This window comes from Zonotrichia leucophrys, chromosome 2 (genome assembly GCF_028769735.1).
Source record: "Zonotrichia leucophrys gambelii isolate GWCS_2022_RI chromosome 2, RI_Zleu_2.0, whole genome shotgun sequence".
Classification (NCBI taxonomy): Eukaryota; Metazoa; Chordata; class Aves; order Passeriformes; family Passerellidae; genus Zonotrichia; species Zonotrichia leucophrys.
This window is the reverse complement of record NC_088171.1, coordinates 70,688,275-70,707,801: the sequence shown is the minus strand read 5'-3', so window position 1 is coordinate 70,707,801 and position 19,527 is coordinate 70,688,275. Positions and strand designations below refer to the sequence as shown.

Sequence of the window (19,527 nt, the reverse complement as noted above, 5' to 3'; positions counted from 1 at the left end):
TTCAGCAGCCTCTTTGCTTCAGTTGACAAAAAGAGCAAATTCTGACAGGCAGGAAAAAAGCCAATTCCAGAGTATCTCCCTCAGCTACACTTGTTCTGCTCCACTAGTTAAAACAAAAGCATATGAGTATATTCAAAGACCAGTAGACTTGAAAGACCAAACCAAATGAAAAACTGAAGAGATTTATGGAAGACTGAAAAGACTTGTATGCTTTTGTTATGCAAGACAAGAACAAAAAGGCAACACGTAAATCAAACTACTCGGGAACTTGACGTCACTCAGGGAATGCAGGAAAAAATATAAGTTGATTTACTGAGCTATTCTAACCCTGTAAGTATGTACATCAAGAGACAGACCACAAATGGTAGGATATCCAAAACTTAATGTCACTGTGAAGAAACCATCTGTGAAGGACATAAGCACATACAGAAATGATTTAACTGAAAAATTATTTTACACACAGGAAGGAAAATCACATTTTTTCACATTGCAGTCAGAGTAAGCAGTAACACCAGAAGGTATGAAAACAATTTGTAAGCTAACCAGCCAAAGATCAGACCACGTTAAAAATGTACAACTAATTCGTCCAGTATTTACACAGGTTTTGATTATCCAAAGCAAATACAGCCTTTCATGAATTCTTTGATTTAGACTATTTGCAATTAACACTGCAAACTAAAAAGTGATTTTGCACGCTCCCTCATTAGGCTATCATCAGCTATGGATAACTTGGCTAAGAAGCTCGGTGATGTATATATATTGATTTATCAAAATTTCACAAAGACAGCAAACCAAAAAGTTGCCCTTGTAGCTGCAATTCTAAGCAGCAAAGTTTATTTGGAATATATTTCTAAAAACAACTTTCAACATCAAATAGTAAAGGTTCTGTTACAGATGTCATCTGAGCAAGCAGCAAGATGTAAATTTAAAACATACAGTATATTTTTCTTTTGCATTAAAGATACGAGATTATACAGTTAAGCATATGGAAGCCCATAAGACAAATCAGCTTACCACAAAAAGGAAAACATAAACCAAAAACCAAAATATTCCTGAGAATTTTAAGATTGCAGGGTTGCAGTAAGGACTCTCATTTTTCAAAAGGTCAAGAGATAAATACTTCAGACAGTGGCTTCAAACCTCTGAAGGACAGCCACGCTAGTGTGTGGCTCACTTCTGAAGTGTTCACAAGAGAAAACTACAAACAAGATCTTGTTGCAATAAGGATTAAGTTTACTAACCATAGTTGCTGTACCTATGCTGGAATTCCTGCCCTCACCCACTCCCGCTCCTGCCATCCCCCCAAAAGCTGTCAGAAAGATTTGCAGCCCACTGATTCACATTTACATATTCTGATGTAAGACAAAGGTAAAGCTGTGTAACTGAAGGATTTTGGAAAAAATGCTTCATCATGTTAGTAAAAAAAAGCTCAGCACCTTGCAGATCAAAGAATATTTAACTATTTTGTTTGGCTATTAAACACAGAAACAAAAGTCTAAGGAGACAATAAAGCAGTAAAAACTTGAACATAACATTGAAAAAATACTCAAATAACATAGCTGATGTTGTACTACAACATTTTACTTCATTAAAGTACAGAAAATGTCACCCATCCTATGATTTATAAAGTAGACAAAATATGTACATAGAAGAAACCAAACCCCATCAAAAGATGATCATATTTGTGCATATGTACATAGAACATACACACTTAAAATGTGCAAATTTCTTTTAATACAAGTTAAACAAAACATTTGCAGGATAGAGTTGGACAATGATAATGGAAGATAGAGTATTCTAGATATTCTAATGATGTTTCATATCTACAGCCAGTGCAAACTTACAAGGCACAAACTCAATGCTGATGCTGTAGTGTTTTAAGTTACATTCAGGCACATCTCCATTTGCAGTTCTGCAGAAAAAGAGCAATGGAAGTGCTACTTCTGTACTAAACTGCCAGCCTTCTCTCCCAGTTTAAGCACTAAATTGATGTAACCTATATGCTACAGTTACCAGTGGGGTTCTGGGTTAATTTATCACTGGAAAGGCTGTGGCTAAAACATCTGTTCTAATCTCCTTGCATGTGAAGGATGCTATTTCCCAAATACCTCCCAGACATTCTCCAAAGACTACATATACCTTGCCAGCCTCAACACATGGGATCTCAGAGGACATTTCTAAAGCTTTTTTCTAACTTCAGTCAAAACTTCACCAGGAAGAGAATCCAGATTTTAAAACCCAAAAAAACAAATAAAGTAAATCCAAACAATCACCCCCCCAAGAAGAGCCAGCAAAACACCTTCCAAGTTACTTGCATTTAACAAACTTGTGTTAAATTGCATAGTGACAGTGTGTACCAGCTAGTAAAGAGTTAAAAACAAAAGCCTGCTGTTTAAGGCAAAATTTTAACACAGCACAGCAGAAAAAAAAGCCAAATAACAGGTCCACCAATATTTAATCAAAGTACTGGCCCATGTAGTCTTATCCTCACAGTGTTTTCTTTCTTACTTTAACAGCAAACCCACACTTGCAGTATGCTTGATTAGAAAATTTTGTTGCCATTTTCCTAAATGAAATGAGAGCAATTAATACATATGCTGATTGACTGAAAACACCTGACAAATATGTTTTCTCCCACTCCTTAAAAAGGTTTTTGACATTACTGGGAGGTAAGGTCAAAAACTAAAATTCACTGGTATCCAGGTCTAATATACTACCTAATATGGAACTAGTAATTTAAAGCTTTCTAGTAATTATTAGACATGACCACATCACTTTGCTGTCTCACCCTAAAATTGCATTTTTGTATTATTTTTCAATAGAAGACATTTAATAGACATCTGAGGAAAACAATACAATACAAAAGCTTAAGGGTCTTTGCAAAGGTATCTTCTATTCCTTCTGCAAAGTAAGAAAGGGGTGATTTTATTGGCATTTATTTGAAGTGCCATCAATAAAGACACAAGAATACTTTAAAAAGAAAAAAAACAAAGGTTCTAATGCTTCACACATATCTTTGGTTTAGCCTTCCTGACCAAAGTCTTCTGTAAACTTCTTTAACTTCTCCAAGTCCTGTTCGTTAACTGTTGGTTTTGTGCTAGCAAGCGACCTGAGCATATCAGCCTGTCAGAAATAAAACAAACATGTTTTCAGAAACAGGTATAGCACCACTGCTAGCAATTTTGCTGCCAGGACAAATATGCATTAAAAAAACCATTAAAAAGTTCCCATTAACACAAAACTTTAAGTAAGCCTGAACACTTCTGCACAGAGGCAGCCTTTTAACCCTTTGAATACAGACAACAGTCAATGAGTTTTTCAGTAACAAAATCACAACCTAAGGTTTAGGTTTAAGCCACTCATCCATTCAAGTTTTATTCATCTCTTTTTTTGACAGAGCTGAATTTTTTTTTTTTTTTGGTTAGTTACTATTTTCAAACCATGATTAACTACAGCAGATTAAGTGGAAAATACTGAGATGTTCCCATGTACTTTTCACAGTCCAGCAATGTAGAACAGCAGTTTGTGATTCATCTCTAGCAAAGTTTTACTGCTCCTGACTGGTAATTTCTGACTCTTCAACTCAGTAAATTTCCTAGATAAATATTTAGATGCTAGGAAATGGAGTTTAGAAAAAAATTTCATAGATGTTGAGCAGCAGTTAAAATACATTATGAATAAAAAAGGGTAAAGAAAACGAATAAATTCCCAACCAAGGGCAACTGAAAAAAGTAGATGCCCAACACCTCATATTGCTATAAATTATGGGTAAAATAAAAAAATTAGTATAATGGTTTTCCACACATGATATTTGTCTCATCAGACCAGAGGCACTCTGCTCAAAAAGAATTAAAGCCTTATATTTTAAGGACAAGAATGGATTTTGGACACTGAAACATCTGCCTGTAGTGCATCAGAGTTCAGGTACCATTAGGAGCACACAAGGAACTGCTGTCTTTAATTCCAGGAAGGACTGATTAAAAATCCAATTAGATCATGCAGAGAGAAGTTTTAGGGCAGGCCTGCACCTGCATAAATCCTCTTCTGCTTCCTCAGTATGCAAATTCACACAGGAAATTATTTTCTGAAATACAGTGATGGTTCTATTTTCAAAGCATTGCCTGTGATTCCCCATGAAATGCATTGATTTCTTTCATTCCTTACAAGGCTGTTTGCACACAGGAAACTACAGCAACACAGATTTGTTATTAAGTGCTTCCCACAAACTTTGTACTTAAATACAAAATTTTCTTCTGCTGCTCTTGGGCAAAAATACAGAATGAGTGTCCAGCAATTATTTTTTTTTAAAGTAGTGATCTAAAACTGAAAACTGTCTTACATACTTTATTCCCTAGGCCAAAGCAAGTATTTGCATATACACAAAGAAAACAGCAGAAAAGGCTGCTTTATTACCTCTAATAAATTTAAACCTAAACTACCTTTATATCCAAAATCTTCTTACACTTTGGTTTTATACTTGTATTTATTTCATGGGCAATATTTTCCTATAGAACATCACTTCCTAATTTACAGTGAATGTAATTTTCCATTTCCCAGTATTAATGCCACAATCATGAGAAGAAAGTGTATCATGGTGCAGGAACCCTAAAGGTTTTGAATAAATAAAAGCCAAGTGAAAGAACAGTGCAAGAGGGAGATACTGTCTATGGATGAAAGGATGGCAGCTGCATGCCAGCAGACAAGAATAAGAAATGCTTATCAGGGATAGACAGCTGTCTTTTTTATAGCATGCCATACTGTAGTGATTTATGTTGAGAATTCAAAATGTTATCTGGTATGCCCAGCATTTCTGAAAACAAACGTCTCATCCCATTGTCCTAAAAAAGACTCTTTATCTTAAAGTCTTTTCAGAGTTCTGAAAAATTAGAAAGAAATGCTACAAGCAATACCTACCATGGAAACTCTAGGCTCCAGTAATTTATCACCTGGGACCTCCATCCATGTCATTTCTGTGGCTTCAGGATCACCTGGAGAGCAAGGGGTGAATAAATCTACCATCGTATTTGGATTAGACACTGATGGTCCTTTTACCTAAAAATAAGAAAACACTCAGTTTATGGGAGTTACTGTTTTGAAGACAGAAACCAGAAGCTGAAGAGCACCCCAAGCAAAAACCATTCCTTGATTTTATGCAGATGCCCTACCCATTGGGAACACATGTCCTGTGGAAGAGAAATTGTACAAGTGTACTGGTATTATTCACCTTGAAAACATGCAGCTGTAGCCAGATACTTAAATTCACATCAGGTCAAATCCCAGAAGCCACTTCCTCTTAAGTCTGAGGATTTCTGCAGAACAGTGACATGCCAGGAAATCTGCTTGGTGAGGACCACCCTTCCTGGTCCCTGGTCACTTGAGGAGCTCATTCATCGCTGGTTAACAGCTCTCTAAAAGCTTCCCAGTGCTTTTCCCTCTGACATCCCGCCTTCCCAAGCTCCCTGCACCTTTCCCGTAGGAAACAGCGCCGCCTAGCGGGAGAACAAAACAGCTTCCTTCCCGCCCGCCCCCAGACAGACAGACGGACAGAGCAAAGAAAAGCCGCCCCGTGCATCTGTTCCCTTTGTGCAGCACTCTGTCCGGTACCAAGGGTTTTGCCTTCCCTGGCTGTTACCTGCAGCACCACACAGCCACGGGAACTCGGAGCATACACAGAGGTTCAAGGACAACACACTGACTGACTATGGACAGAACTGGATCTGCTGTTCCAAGCTGAATTTAGAGCAAGGAGCAGGGCAGCAGATTGTAATATTCAAAATGCACTCTGGCAAACCTGCGTTATCACACATGGCAAGGAAAGGTTTACAGTTAATTACTAACAACTGAGGAAAGCTCTGTCTGTTACAACAGAAATAATAACGCTAAGATTTTGCTCAGAAAAACACAAAATCACATCCAATTAAAGCATTAACAATATAAGTGGAATCAACTTGGCTCATGTCAGAGTGTTCAAAGTGTTGCAGTTGTGGGATTTTTCCTTCCTTTTATTTTCTTAAGCAAAAATAGTTAAGATGCAAGAAGCGCTTTTGAAGTCGTTCCACAAACTGTGACAACTGAGGTTGGTTCATTGCTCCATGGCAAGCTGAAACATGCCTCAGATTGTTCCAAATTTGTACTAAACACTAAAAGCTAACAGCCCTTTAGCCAGAAATGCCATTGTCATGTAAAGTTAACAACAGATAAATACTTCAGACATGACTGCTTAAGGGAAGGAAGCATCTAGAAAATCCTTGATATATCAAAGTCACTGTTTATTTATCAACAAATACAGCTTACATCACATTGTTACTGTGAGTTGTCCTCAAAAGTCAAATTTCCTGCCCTCTCATATTCTGGACCATACTGGATTTAAGTGTGTCTTTCACTTTGAATCTTAAGCTGAACGAGTTCATTGGAAGAAACCACATGGAAAAAAAGGAGCCTATCTTCAAAGTGAGTGTAGCTGTTCGGTTCAGGGGCCTTAACCCTTTTATGTCAGGTTGAGTTACTGGTAAAAAAACTGTAATTGTAACTGAGATGACAAAGAACTGCTGCCAACACAACATACAGGGTACTCGACACCTTAGGATCTCGAGTTTTTCCTACCACACCTGCTCTTTGAAGAAGCAACAAATTAAAGCTTCCTTTTACAGCAATTAGCACCTCTGCAGAATATCCTGACCCACCTTCACCCAAAAACCATGAATTTCTGTCAAAATCAAACTTTGCACTAAAAATATTAACAAAAAGTACCTTTAGTCTGGGTCTACTTTAAAATATGGTACACAGCAAAATAAAATTTTATTCAACTGATACCCATTGTATATATTTTAACCTCTGTTTATAACCATTCATACTATCACTCCTTTTTCTCCATTTAAGAGTTTAATAGTTTTCAGGGAACAATAAATTTGACTGAACAAGGCCCATCTGTGCAAATTCTCCAGGGGAAAGACATTCCCAGATGTAATGGATTTAGACTGGTGGTAAAGAATGCCAATTGGTTCTTGTACAGATAAAGTTTCTGAGATTCAAATATTGTGAAGAAATATTACTTAAGTCAATACATAGCATATAGAGGTAACTGGAAGATAAGCCAAACAATATAGTTTGAATAGGCTCTGTGGTGTGTACCTATGTAAAAGTAAACTAGTTTTTACATTACAACAGGGTAAATGAAACACAGACCTTGCTCAGTTGTGTTGCATCTTTACTACTGTAATTGATTCAATGTTTCTACCAGAACTCTACAAAAACCTTAATTTTTCAGTTTGAAAAATATGCCAAGTAAACAGAATGTGCTTAAGTACAATCCATCTGTTCTCAAGTGGATGAGGGATACTTTTATTTTTTTTCCAGCATGTTAAGAACCACTTAACTTGAAATAGAAAAAAAGCACTTCTGTAACATTGCCATTTAAATGGCAAACTGAATGCTTTTAACACTCTCTAGAGACATTAAGAGTCAGAGCATGAATATTCAGAAATGAGCTCCACCAGACTTATGGCAGGACTAGGGGGGTACATGGAAAGGAAGAACAGTTCTTCTCCTCCCCAGTCAATAAAAAGGACATTCATAACCATGCAGTATTACCTAAAACCAAATTCAGTTTATTTGTAAGGAATTTTCAAATTAAGACTGCTCTCATAGATGAAATAACTTGAAAAATTTTGATTCCTACTTACTTTTTTAAAGTGAGTCGCTGATTGCACTTTTCTAACGGGCTGCATCAGTGCATCACGGACAATGATGCTTATATCTGCACCAGAATAGCCATCAGTTCTCTTCCCAAGCTCTCGATAATCTGAGTCTTTTAGGTCATTTGGAGTTGACCCAAGGTGAAGTTTGAACATTGCAGCCCTGGCGTGGTCTTCAGGTAAAGGAATATAAATACGCTTCTCAAACCTGGTGTAAAAAAGACAAAACCAAAGAGTTCCCAAGATGCCAACTCACGCAGATGCACAATGGAAAGAGTTCATGCAAATGAGCTTGCTTCTAGCAATATTAAAAAGCAGTTTCAGTACAACAGACCTTTAAAAAAAATCTGATGCAAATATTCAGCAACCTGTTCTCATAAATAGTACTTTAGTTAGCATAAGCTAATATCCAGAATATAAAAACTGCTTCCTTTCCATTACAAAATCCTTCTCTCCAGACTGACATTTTTCCAGCAGAGTTTGAGTGCTAAAAGAAAGACTTCTTCCTCTCAGTTTTAAGTGTTAAAGTGTATTTGAACAGATTTCACACTCAAAGAAAGAACTGCCTGATAACAAGTTTATGCAACAACTTTCTACAGTCTCCAACTAAATTAAGAAAACACCATAGATAGAAGTAAATCTGAAGTCATTCTCAAGAAAATATTGGTAACAGCATTTCCTCCTTTGAAGCAGCATCTGTTCTCAGAGTGGAGATTACCTCTTACCAACAAAGAGCAACTCCAAATCCTGCTGAACACAATAACCTAATATACATGACAAAGTGGCTCAAATCCATGAAAAATTAATTTTATTACAGCCATTGTTGTACAAGTTCCTTTAAGTCTTGTGGGCTAGAGCTAGGGAATTTCTCTTTCATGTTGCTGAGAATGAGAAAATGGTTTGGGTTGAGGGAGACCTTGAAGATTGTCCAGTTTCAACCCCCCTGCCACAGGCAGGGAGACCTTCCCCCAAACCAGCTTACTCAAAACCCCATCCCACCTGGCCTTGAACACTTCCCATGATCCACAGCTTCTCTTGGGCAACCCATGCCAGTGTCTCACCACCCTCATCATAAAAAACTTCCTCCTTATTCCCAATCTAAGCCCATCCTCATTCAGTTTGAACAACTGCCCCTTGTCCTGGCATTACAAGCCTGGGAAAAAAACCAAGGAACATCTCTCCACCCTTCTACTAAGTTCCCTTTATATACTGAAGGGCCACAATAAGGTCTCTGTATCCTTCTCTTCTCCAGGCTGAACAGCCCCACTCTTGTAACCTGCCTTCAGAAGAAAGGTGTCCAGATCATTTTCATGGCCCCTTCTGAACACACTCTATCAGGTCCATGTATGTCTTTTACTGTGGATCCCAACCAAAGCTGGAATTTCAAGAATGACTTGAAATTCTCAACAATATCTTCATTTTTAAATCTGGCTCATACAACTCTAGAGTCATGCAGATGAGAAGTGACATCTGGAGGTGACCTGGTCCAACCCCAAATCAAACTGAAGTATGGCCAGCTTGAATTCGGTATATAAATAAAAGTCAGTGTCAGTCACCAAAAAAAAAGATCACTGATTCTTTAGTCAAGAAAAATAGCCATTATCCAAGCTGTGTCCTCATCACAGCATAATCCTATTTGTCACATAATTGTATCTGTCCTATGCTTGCTCTGCAGCTCAGAGAAAGATCCAAATAATCAGGTACAGTCAGTCCTGTATCTGCGAAACAGTAGTTAAAAATCACAAGTTATGCCTGACTAGTAGAAAAATATGGCATTTCTCCATAAGGTTACACTTCCATGAAAAAATGCAAGCTACTCACCAGTCTGTTAACAGCTGAAAAGGAAAGTCCCACCCTCTCTTGCCCTTCTGAGGTGTGTACTTTCTAACTTGTCCCCTAAGTCCCCCAGAAAACCAAAAAGCAAGCAAGAAACTCCTGTTTCTTCAAGCATAATCATCTAACCAAGAAATCAGATAAACTACAGGACTGAACAACCTACCTTTCTCTAAAGGGGCAAGTGACTATCAGTTTAGCTAAGACTACTTCATGGAATTGAGTTGCAGAACATTACCCATGTCTGCAAACATGAGCTGCATGAACACCTTAAGCACTCTCTGGCTGAAAGCTCACACCAGCTGTGAATCGCACACCATGAAAAAAAGTGCCATCATACCTTCTCCTGATAGCAGAATCCAAAACCCAGGGAATGTTTGTTGCTCCTAACACCAAAATTCCTTCATTGTCAACACCAACCCCTGTATCAAGGCAGAAATAATTTCACAGTTTAGATGATAAACAGAGATTGCTTTAAAAAGCCATCAAAATTCAATGGGGTGGAACTGCAGACATTCTTAGTATTCTAATTCAAGTTACACTTAAGAACACATGTCTTAATCTCTCTGTCTGATTTTGAAGACCAAATAAACTTACCTTGCATCTGGACTAGAAATTCCGTTTTTATCCGTCTAGCAGCCTCGCTTTCATTTTCACTTCTTGACCCACAGAGGGAATCTATCTCATCAATGAAGATGATAGAAGGTTTGTTTTCTCTGGCAAGCTGGAACAAGTTTTTCACTAATCTTAAAGAAGGAAACAGCTTCAGCTATATTAATAATTACAACAGCAGAAACACATAACTTCAGAATGTGATATAGTCATTTCCTTTAGAGAAAGCAAGGGGAAAAAAGCATTAACATACAGCTACTCAAAGAAACAACATTCTTCCAGCTCCATGACTCAGAATTACACTGAATGAGAGAGCCCAGCATAAGAAAAAGAAAATAAATTAGAGTGCTCCAGGCATGATTTTGCAAAATAAAGCCCTTTTTCAGTTTACACTTCTACATGACAGCCTGCACTTTACAAAAGCACCAATTTAGAAAGCTTTTTTCTTTTGAATCTTTCTCTAAACATTTCTAACTGAAAATAACTCTAGAGATTTTGTAAGAAATAACATGTATCTTTACTTTCTACAACTTTACTTACTAAATCATTTTTGTATGACATGCAATATTGGTTTCAAATCAAATAAACAAAACAACCTACAACAAACCCCATATACTCCTAGCCATCTCTCATGAACACACTTTACTAGTTTGAAAAAGAAAAATAAATAGGAACATGCTGGGAAATTCTTCATATTACAGCACTAAATCTCAGGCAATAGTCTCAAATGAAGTCAAGCATAATATCTAATGCCAAGCTAGTCTCCAGTTCTGTATTCCTTCTGCAACAGAAGAAAAGCAGCTTAAGGTTTCCAGCTTTCTGGGGAAAAAAATAACTCACTTCAAACACTTTATCTAATAGCCTTTCTTTCTCATTCTATCAGCTTTAAACAGTGTTGCTCAGTTGCCCCACACTTCAAATCATTAAATCATGGTTATGACAAGTATGCTTATCATTATATGAAAATCCTTTCCCTGTAAACCCAGAGCTTTTTATTAATTCAAGAAATCTCTTTTGGAAGACTATATGGACAAATTCCTAGACTTCTAGACTGCAGCCATGTTACTCATGGTCCCTTGCCTTTCTGGTCTTCTTCATACATCACACAGTAACAAATGAAGAGTTAGCATGAGCTCTGTGGTGCTCCCAAAATCTTTCTGAGCACTGAAAAGAGTTTCTCAAAATGCAGCATATAATGGTATCTTTACATGGCACTGCAGCATGAAGCACAGAAACACCTATAGTTGGTTTTTAAAAAGACAAGACCATTTTCTTAAATTCCCGATGGCACCATATCTCTATAATAATTTCCTCTCAACAACATTTTCCTGGACCTTGGGCAACTCCAACTTACTTTTCACTTTCACCTAACCATTTTGAGACCAGGTCAGATGAAGATACTGAGAAGAAGGTAGAGTTGTTTGCTTCTGTTGCTACAGCTTTTGCTAAATAAGACTTTCCTGTTCCTGGTGGTCCAAACAGAAGAATCCCTCTCCAGGGCGTTCTCTTGCCTGCAAGAGAGAAACCAGCAGTTTTCAAAATGCTATTTTCTGATTATTCTCCTCTAGGCTGCTCAGAGGTTTTTCATAACTACCCATGAAACTTCTGTCAGATGGATCAAAATCTCTTTGTTAAGAGATCAGCTTGAGTCTATGATACATTGGCACAACACACTTCACGGGCCCCAGCGCCAGGCCTGACTGGCCAATAGTAAATAAATGCTGTAATCCTGACCTGTAAACAGGTGTGGAAATTTAATGGGAAGGATGACTGCTTCTTTAAGTGCCTCTTTGGCACCCTCGAGGCCAGCAACATCACTCCATTTGACATTTGGTCGCTCCATAACAATTGCTCCTGTAAGAAAAGATGGTCCAAGTTAGAGACATATATATCTTTTCACAATTACAATAAATTCCAATTGGTGAAAAAAGAAATCTATGCCCATGCCTATACTGAATAAAAACAAGGCATTTCTAATATGATAGGAACACTGAATTCCATTACTCAAATGGATGTTATTTTTACAGAAATGTCACATTTTTTTATCAAGATAAACCATGGATAACCAGAACATTTGTGAGTTAGTCCTGGCACCAACTCATAACTAAACCACCACTACACTCCCTAAAAAATTTGAGAATTCATTTTAAACAATGCAGCTGCACTAGCTCAGGATTTTTTAAGATTCTCCAGCAGATGAAGTAACTTGCTGGTATCTCCAGACATGGAGCAAACAAATGGATCATCTAATGGAAAAGAGGTTTGAGAGCTAGGGCCAAAAGCATCAGAAGGGTTATATGGATCCTGCTTAGCTGTAGAAGTATTTTCTTAGTCAAAGCACATTTAAAGTTTTGCACCAAGTCTCATCTTCCTCAATCAATGAGTTCAGCCAATTGAGCTGTAACTCAGCTTTCTCTTCAGACTGGTTAGTCTTGCATGCTAAAAATTTTGTCTCAACTACTTCTAGATGGGCAAATTTGGAACTCAGGTAGTAATAGGTTATTAAACCTATAATATTAGATCTTGTAATCCTAGCCACTGCTTCTATCTGAGGTCAGATTCATGTGGGAAGAAACAAAGTCTGTATAGTGAGAGACAGGATAGGAGTTCAATGCTCATCAATTTTCTGTCACTTAAAAAAAACCAAGAAACTGTCTCTTATAACTGTGCATAGGATTAAATAATGTGCAGAGAAGAAGAAAAAGCACAGCACAGTTTCCAATGGTGATACAACAGCTCCTGAAACTACACAGCCACAAGATCTGGTAAATGCATTTGATCTTTGTTACAGTCAAAAATAGGAGAACAATGAGGTTTCTTCAGATCCATAAGCACCTTCTGGTAGGGAAGTTCTGAACAGTTCTTCATTATTAAAGGGAAATAAATATCAAAAAGCCTCTTTTTTACTGCACACCAAACTGCTGGTAGCTGCTATACATTGGTTCACAGACTGTGTTCTGTATTTGAGTTCAAAAACCCAAACTATGCGACTGAACTGGGACAGCATCATCACTGCATATTATTCTAAATGGGCAAGAATCCATGTTTCTTACTCCTAAACATGAATTCCAGTCTTTTTGTGAAAACAGTTCTGCTTACACTATGTATTTGCATCATCATTTCCTTAGCCTCTAGGCAACATGCTAGTGCACTTCATAGTAAAAAACCACTAAATCAGTTTAGTCACCAGCCAGCTGGGATTTTGCAACTTCCTAGCTTGATAGGTGATACAATTTTAACATGAAGTACAGGGTGCAGGAGATACATTTCAATGTAGTCACTGTATAAGTTCATGGCACACAAATCCTTTTACTTCCATAAAGACTGTGCTTTTGCACGTGAAGATTACATACTAGCTGAGCTACTAACAGACATTAAATTAATCCATAAAATTTAGGTGGCAAAACTACAGGAACTTGCTTAACTGAAGTAATCCCTATTTAAAGAAAAGGATGCTTCAAATTACCTTGAAGTTGATTCTGTAGCTTCTTTTTTTCAGGGTCCTCTGATTCCCCTTCCCCATCACTGTCATTCCTGATTTGGAAACAAAATGTTGAAATACAGTAAGAGAGACTTCTGTCTTAGAATAAAAATCAGAATGCAAAAAGCAGAAAACCCATCAGGCTGAGGAATTAAAGAAACATGGAGATGCTTTCAGACCTCTAGAGGTTTACATGACTGTAGAAAAGCAGAAGTACACTTTTCTCTGATTTCTTTCCAATTCACCCTCCTTTGCCATTTCAACTTCCTCTTATGGGTCTGAGCCCTCTTAAGATACTTCTGTGTGTTCTGAGCCAGCTTTTAGAAACACACATCCCTTATATCCACCAACACAGAGATGCTGGAATGGTTTGTTTGTAGACATTGGCACTTCTCCTCTATCTGGACATGCAACAGGACTTGGCCAATTCCATCTAGTACTACGAAACTCTCATCAGAGCAAAGGAGACTGGAAATTAAAGGAAAAGAGACTAGAGAGGGAACAACTGGAGTGGAGGTCACGAAAATACATGTAGCCTTTGTGGTATTACCATTTCCTTCTATTATAAATTAAGCCAAAGATGGTACAGCTCAAAAAATAAGGCTGATGAAATGAGCAGACACTTAAAAAGACTGAAAATCAGGTGAAGTTTTAAGAGACAACTGAGCAACTTCAGCTGTTCAGGACTCCTAGAAAGGGCAGTCCCACCAGAAGGTATAATCCTGAATTCTTCCTCTCTCCTACCCCCATAAAGGGAGTAGCAAAGGCAAAAGAGGCTGGGCTTGTTTGGGAGGCTCTGCGTGTTCAACTCTCTGATATGCAAAGTGAGAAACAAATCTAGGAGAAGGGAAGCAGTGGAGAGACCAGGCAGCAGCAATACATCGGAAGGATTCAGTCCACCTTACAGAACTTTACCCTACACAGGGCTTTTTGTCTCTTCTCAAGTATGAGACAGATAAAACTCACTAACCCCAGTAATCACCAGTCTGAAATTATTTTCTAGTTACTAAGTATTTAAATGCAGAAAGCCTTGAAAGGTCATCAAGCTCCTTGCCATTAAATACAATAATCATTGGATTCAGCTGTTAGTCTGAAGCAGCTTTCATTCTTCAGTGAATTTCCTATGCAAATGTTCACATTTTAGTAAACAAGCACAGAAATGCTTGAGATTCTAATTCAAGTTATTTTTATTAGCCCACTGTACTTCAGCATTAGTAGTCATCTGAAGCATTTCAGAAACAAGTTACAATGATCTTTGAATAGTAGAAGTTTAGAATAAGTTGAGTTCAGGAAGTATTTTGCTTTACCTTCTCCAAAAACATACCCTTTTCCTTCAGCAGGACCAGACTCTTTAACTGGTTTTGGTGCAGTTTTTCCTCTCTTTTTCAGATATTCTTTCAGCTTTTCTGCTCGATCCAAGTATTCTGTACATTTTGCTCTAATGCTTTGTTTTGCTTTATCACCCTGTGCTTCATCTGAGAGTTTGAAGATAAACAATTCTTTGTTAACAGCAAAACACATGTGCATCAATCAAAAAACAAGACTAAAGATCTGTCTTCTTTATCTCTTATCAATGTACCTCTCTCAGGACTCAGGACATAAATAAACATCTCAACTACTTAATTTTCCACTATGCCTTGGAGAGAACGGACCAGAAGGATGTCATATCAAACATTCACCTGAACATTGCCTTGGCTTAAAATTTGACTCTAAGGGATTAAGGACATTAGCACTGGAAGCTTTTCTGTCAGCCTTTCAAGCTGCTAGACATTGCCTTAATAACTGCTTTTCTAAAATAGCTAATCAAGAAGCTGCTTGTACTAGGCAATTTTTATTTAGAACCATACTTGATTCTTCCATAGCCTGCTAATTTTAAAAGATAAAGAAACATTACATAAAACATCTGAAAGAACTAAGTGTGTTTCAACAGCCACACTGTTCTCGTGATCACTATTACAGTATTTCAAACCAATGATCAAAATTTAACATGTCAGGTTTTTGAGCTAAGTTTCCAAAAGTCCATTAATATTGTTAAAAGCATAGAAAGTGATATTCTGAGAAAGTCTGTAATATTTAAATGGACAGGAAGTGATAAACACAGATTATCCTAATAATAAAGGACTATAAAGAAAACTACTTTTTTCAAATCATGAAGATTTGTAAGTGTGCCTTTGTCAGGCAAGCAACCCTAGCCCACTTAGATTAGGGCTGTACCCACATTAAGAAAGCCAATTCCTTGCATACAAACACTGAATGTGGCACAAAAGGTACACAGAAGTGTGAAAAGGCATAAAGTAATGAGAACATGGAAACTAAAGAAAAATTGTTACATACAAGTCCATCTCATACATTTTCTCGGCCAAGATAAACAGCAAGACTATGACATTAAGGAGCAAAAAATGTCAGCAGAGAGGCTTTAGAAGGGCAAGCAGCATGAATTGAAGGTGCAAAAAGCACTCTGCAGATACAGCAGACTTCATGTGTAACATGGTTTTCAGCACAACAGAAATACAGGGATCCCTGTACTTATTGTCATATTTCCTCGTGCAGTGGCCAGCTTGAAACACTGCTACAAAAGTCCAGAGGAGAGACAGCAAACACCTGCCTCCTGTCTTAAAAAAACCTAAAACAAAACACAAGTAAAAAATAATCTAATTTCTTACAAGAATGGAGCAAGCACACAACACAGTAAAGGTAAAAGCTGCAAAATATCTGACCTCAGTCAAACTACAACTAGCAAGTATCAACTGTTGATGAGAGCAAAATTTAAATACTAATGTCAACATAAGAGATTGCTCTTGTGCAATCTGACGACTAAACTCTACTGAATCATCCAACACATCACACTTACATTTAACAACGTGGAGAAAATACTGCACGGCATGTTGGTACAAGCGGAAGGCTTCCTCATAGTTTCCTGCTTTATCTTCTTGTGCTGCCTTGCTAGCAAGGTCTATTGCTTTCTGTAACACAAACAAATCATTAACTGCTGTACAAGAGCATTTTCCGTGATCAGAGACCATTTAAGCGGTTACTGTTCTTTGATGGACAGTTTTTCTGCTCCTTCACATTTATCCCCTCAGAGTTGTATTTCCATCCTTCCATGAACAGCAGGATTTACAAACTGCTGAAATTTACTAGCACACAGAAAAGTGCAAGTGAGAAGGACAAGTTTCTGTGTACTAAGCTGGGACTACTATTTTGTCTATGTAGTCTGCCCTACCAATCTCTTACATTTCTTATGGAAAGATTTGGAAATCCATTATAAGGCTTGGGGTTTTTTTTAATCACAGACATCTAAACTTTGAACTATGATACAGTTATGCTGTTTAAGGCATGCTTTAGGGGTGCAATTGACAGTGCTGGGTTAATAGTTGGACTCAATCTTTTCCAGCCTAAACAATTCTAAGATTCTATGACCAATGACATCAGTAAACCCTGTAAACAGCAAAGTCAATATAGGAAGTACTTGATTACAATCACTGAAACTAGCACTATCACTCTTCAAACATTATGCTTGGAGACATCTTCAAAGACCAGTTGCTTAGTTTCTCTAGGAGGATTTAGATTCTTGATATCCTAGCGAAAAATTTCAATTATCACTCCAGTGGGAGAGGAGAAAAAAAACCAAACCCAAACAGATAGAGAACATACCCAAATCTTAAGGACCAAAGAGTTCTATGAGAAGTTAAGAATGGATTTTTACTTTATTTGTTCAGCTAGTTTCAAATAAATCTGACTGAGATCTAAGCCACTGTATTGCACACACTGCTCTATGGATTTATTGTACCACCTCTATTCCATTGCTTGCTTGTTAGTGCTTATTACTTTTCATTACAGTTTCCTTCTTGGAATGCCCATACCACTTCCAGACAATTAAAACTGTCATTTTGACCACTGGTAAGTTGAAAGTTGAAAATAAGCAGTCAGCCAGAATTAACCAACACCAACTAAATATTCTATAGTGCCTCACCTATTTTTTCCCATGTGGTTCCCTTTCCTAAGCATTGCTAGTATGCTCAGGATGATTATGTAATGTCAGGGAGCAAGGCTGAGAGTTTGAACTGCAACAAGGAGTTTCCATTAGACACTCCAGTACAGATACTCTTGCCACTACCTACACTCTGATGTGTTTCAGGCAGAAAAAAGCTAGTAAACAACAGCCATGAAAGAAACTGCAAAATACAGCATTCTACTGCTTTGCGTTGCTGTCTTGGAAGCAAAGATCATCTCAACAGATCGATCTGCAATCAAAGGTATATAAAAACAATGAAGCAATCAAACAGACCATGGCTCTGTTGTGGCAAGTGCTGGAGCACTGTAAGCATCTGTTTCTTTGGAACAGAACCAAAGTCTTTCCTTTCTGGAGAGGCTGGGAGCTCAGGAGCAGTTTCCCAGGTATGAATGGACAGCTGCCTCCTGCTGCACATTTTATGCTGACTCCCTTATGCACCTCTGTGCACCATTCAAATCTAGCAACAGAGCAAAAGTTAACCCCCCAAACAGTTATTTTCATATCAAAGTTCTTAAGTCCCGTCAGTGACTTTAATTATCACATGACATAGTAACTGTATTGTTGCCCAATATCCAGGGCTATCCCCTGCATCCAACACAACAAAGAGAGTGATACACGTGACATTAATTCCAAAGAATAAATGGCAAAGATCACCTGCTAAAACAGAAATGTGAGAAAACAGGGCACGTCGCAGACCTGCTCTTCTGAAATGGGCAAAAGTCTGCATCACGTATTGCCTGGTTTTGCGATACTCTCTTTTTGTAAACAGCCAAAGACTATTACCTGGCTATTACATTCTCAGCTCTAACACTTCATTACATCAGCTGCATCTTAGCCTGTTACTGTGAAGAACACCACTGCTATCAAACAGAAAACATTATTAGAAACTTGTATGAACTAGGGCATAGATGGCCAGCTCTGAGGCACAAACTGCTTTATCAGGCCATGGGTTTATAGTTTGATGAACATCACTCAAGGAAAGAATGTCATCGTAAAGAGGTGTCATTCTTCTCCTGGTTATTATAAACCCTATAACATCTCCTCTAGCTTTGTCAATGCAAACAACACACTGCCAGTGTAAACACTGCATACAAAAATGATCACGGTTCAAACAGCCGAAGAGAAAGAGAAAGAAGGGCTGAAAGAAGGGCTGCGCACTTATTTCACTTCGGGGTTTGTTTTGCCGGCCAGCCGCAGCACCGATGACACCGCCGGAGCCGAGGGTTAACACAAGCGGAACAGCAGAGCAGGCAAAGGCTTCCCACAGCCAGCAGGAGCCTTGCGACAACACAAGCCAAACCACGCGTCCGGAGCAGAAGCGGCAGCAGCGCTTCCCGGCCGGGCGCTAGGCCTCGCTGCCCGCGTCCGCAGGATTGGTGCCCCCGGGCCCCCCTTCCCGGGCCCCTCCGCAGGGTCTCAGGCCCAGGGCGATGAGGGCTGACCCGCGGGCTCTGACACCCCGGACCCAAGCCGAGTCCCCATCGGCGGCGGTGTCCCCGGCCCGCTGAGCAATGGGCGTTCGCGCTCGCTGTGCCCCCGCTCCGCCCGCAGCCCCGGCCCAGGACACCCCCGGCCCGGGACGCCGCCGGCCCCGCTCCTTCCTGGCGCCGCCCCCCGCCCGCCGCCGCTTGCCGGGTCCGCCCCGCGCCGGGCAGGGCAGGGCCGGCGTGGCTGTACCTGCAGGTTGCCGGTGTTGGCCGCCATGGCGGAGCGCCGAGGGGAGGGGAGGGGAGGCAGCGGCAAGAGAGTGGCGCGGGGAGCGGGCCCGGCCGCCGGTGGCGCAGCGCCCCTGCCCCGCCGCCCGCGGAACCCGAACCGCGGCCTCCGCTGCCGCTTCCGCACCGAACGCCGAGCGCCGCTTCCGCCTCCGCTTCCGGGCACGCCCCGAGCGC

The 19,527-nt window shown here is 39.2% G+C and overlaps 1 protein-coding gene across 2 annotated transcripts; it reads right to left on the bottom strand.

Annotated features, from left to right (window-relative positions):
- Positions 1 to 799: 799 nt before the first annotated feature.
- VPS4B (vacuolar protein sorting 4 homolog B) lies at positions 800 to 19,469 on the bottom strand. Of its 2 annotated transcripts, XM_064705413.1 has the most exons (11): positions 19,313 to 19,469; positions 16,472 to 16,583; positions 14,945 to 15,095; positions 13,606 to 13,673; positions 11,874 to 11,993; positions 11,494 to 11,650; positions 10,125 to 10,273; positions 9,868 to 9,949; positions 7,683 to 7,902; positions 4,915 to 5,052; positions 800 to 3,123 (listed from the first exon to the last, which is right to left on the bottom strand). In XM_064705413.1, the coding sequence occupies exons 1-11, from the start codon at positions 19,337 to 19,339 to the stop codon at positions 3,022 to 3,024; spliced, it is 1,326 nt and encodes a 441-aa protein (XP_064561483.1). In that variant the 5' UTR covers positions 19,340 to 19,469; the 3' UTR covers positions 800 to 3,021. The 2 variants fall into 2 exon arrangements, with proteins under 2 accessions (XP_064561483.1, XP_064561482.1); XM_064705412.1 differs by lacking the exon at positions 19,313 to 19,469 and having other exon boundaries at positions 16,472 to 16,643.
- Positions 19,470 to 19,527: the final 58 nt, after the last annotated feature.

Coding starts and splice junctions, on each gene's coding strand:
- VPS4B (XM_064705412.1), bottom strand. CDS start 16,643: ATGGTCTCTGATCACGGAAAATGCTCTTGTACAGCAGTTAATGATTTG. Junction 11,651..11,873: donor ATTTCCACACCTGTTTACAG/GTCAGGATTACA, acceptor TCTCTCTTGCAG/GCAAGAGAACGCCCTGGAGA. Junction 5,053..7,682: donor CAGCGACTCACTTTAAAAAA/GTAAGTAGGAAT, acceptor TCTTATTTTTAG/GTAAAAGGACCATCAGTGTC.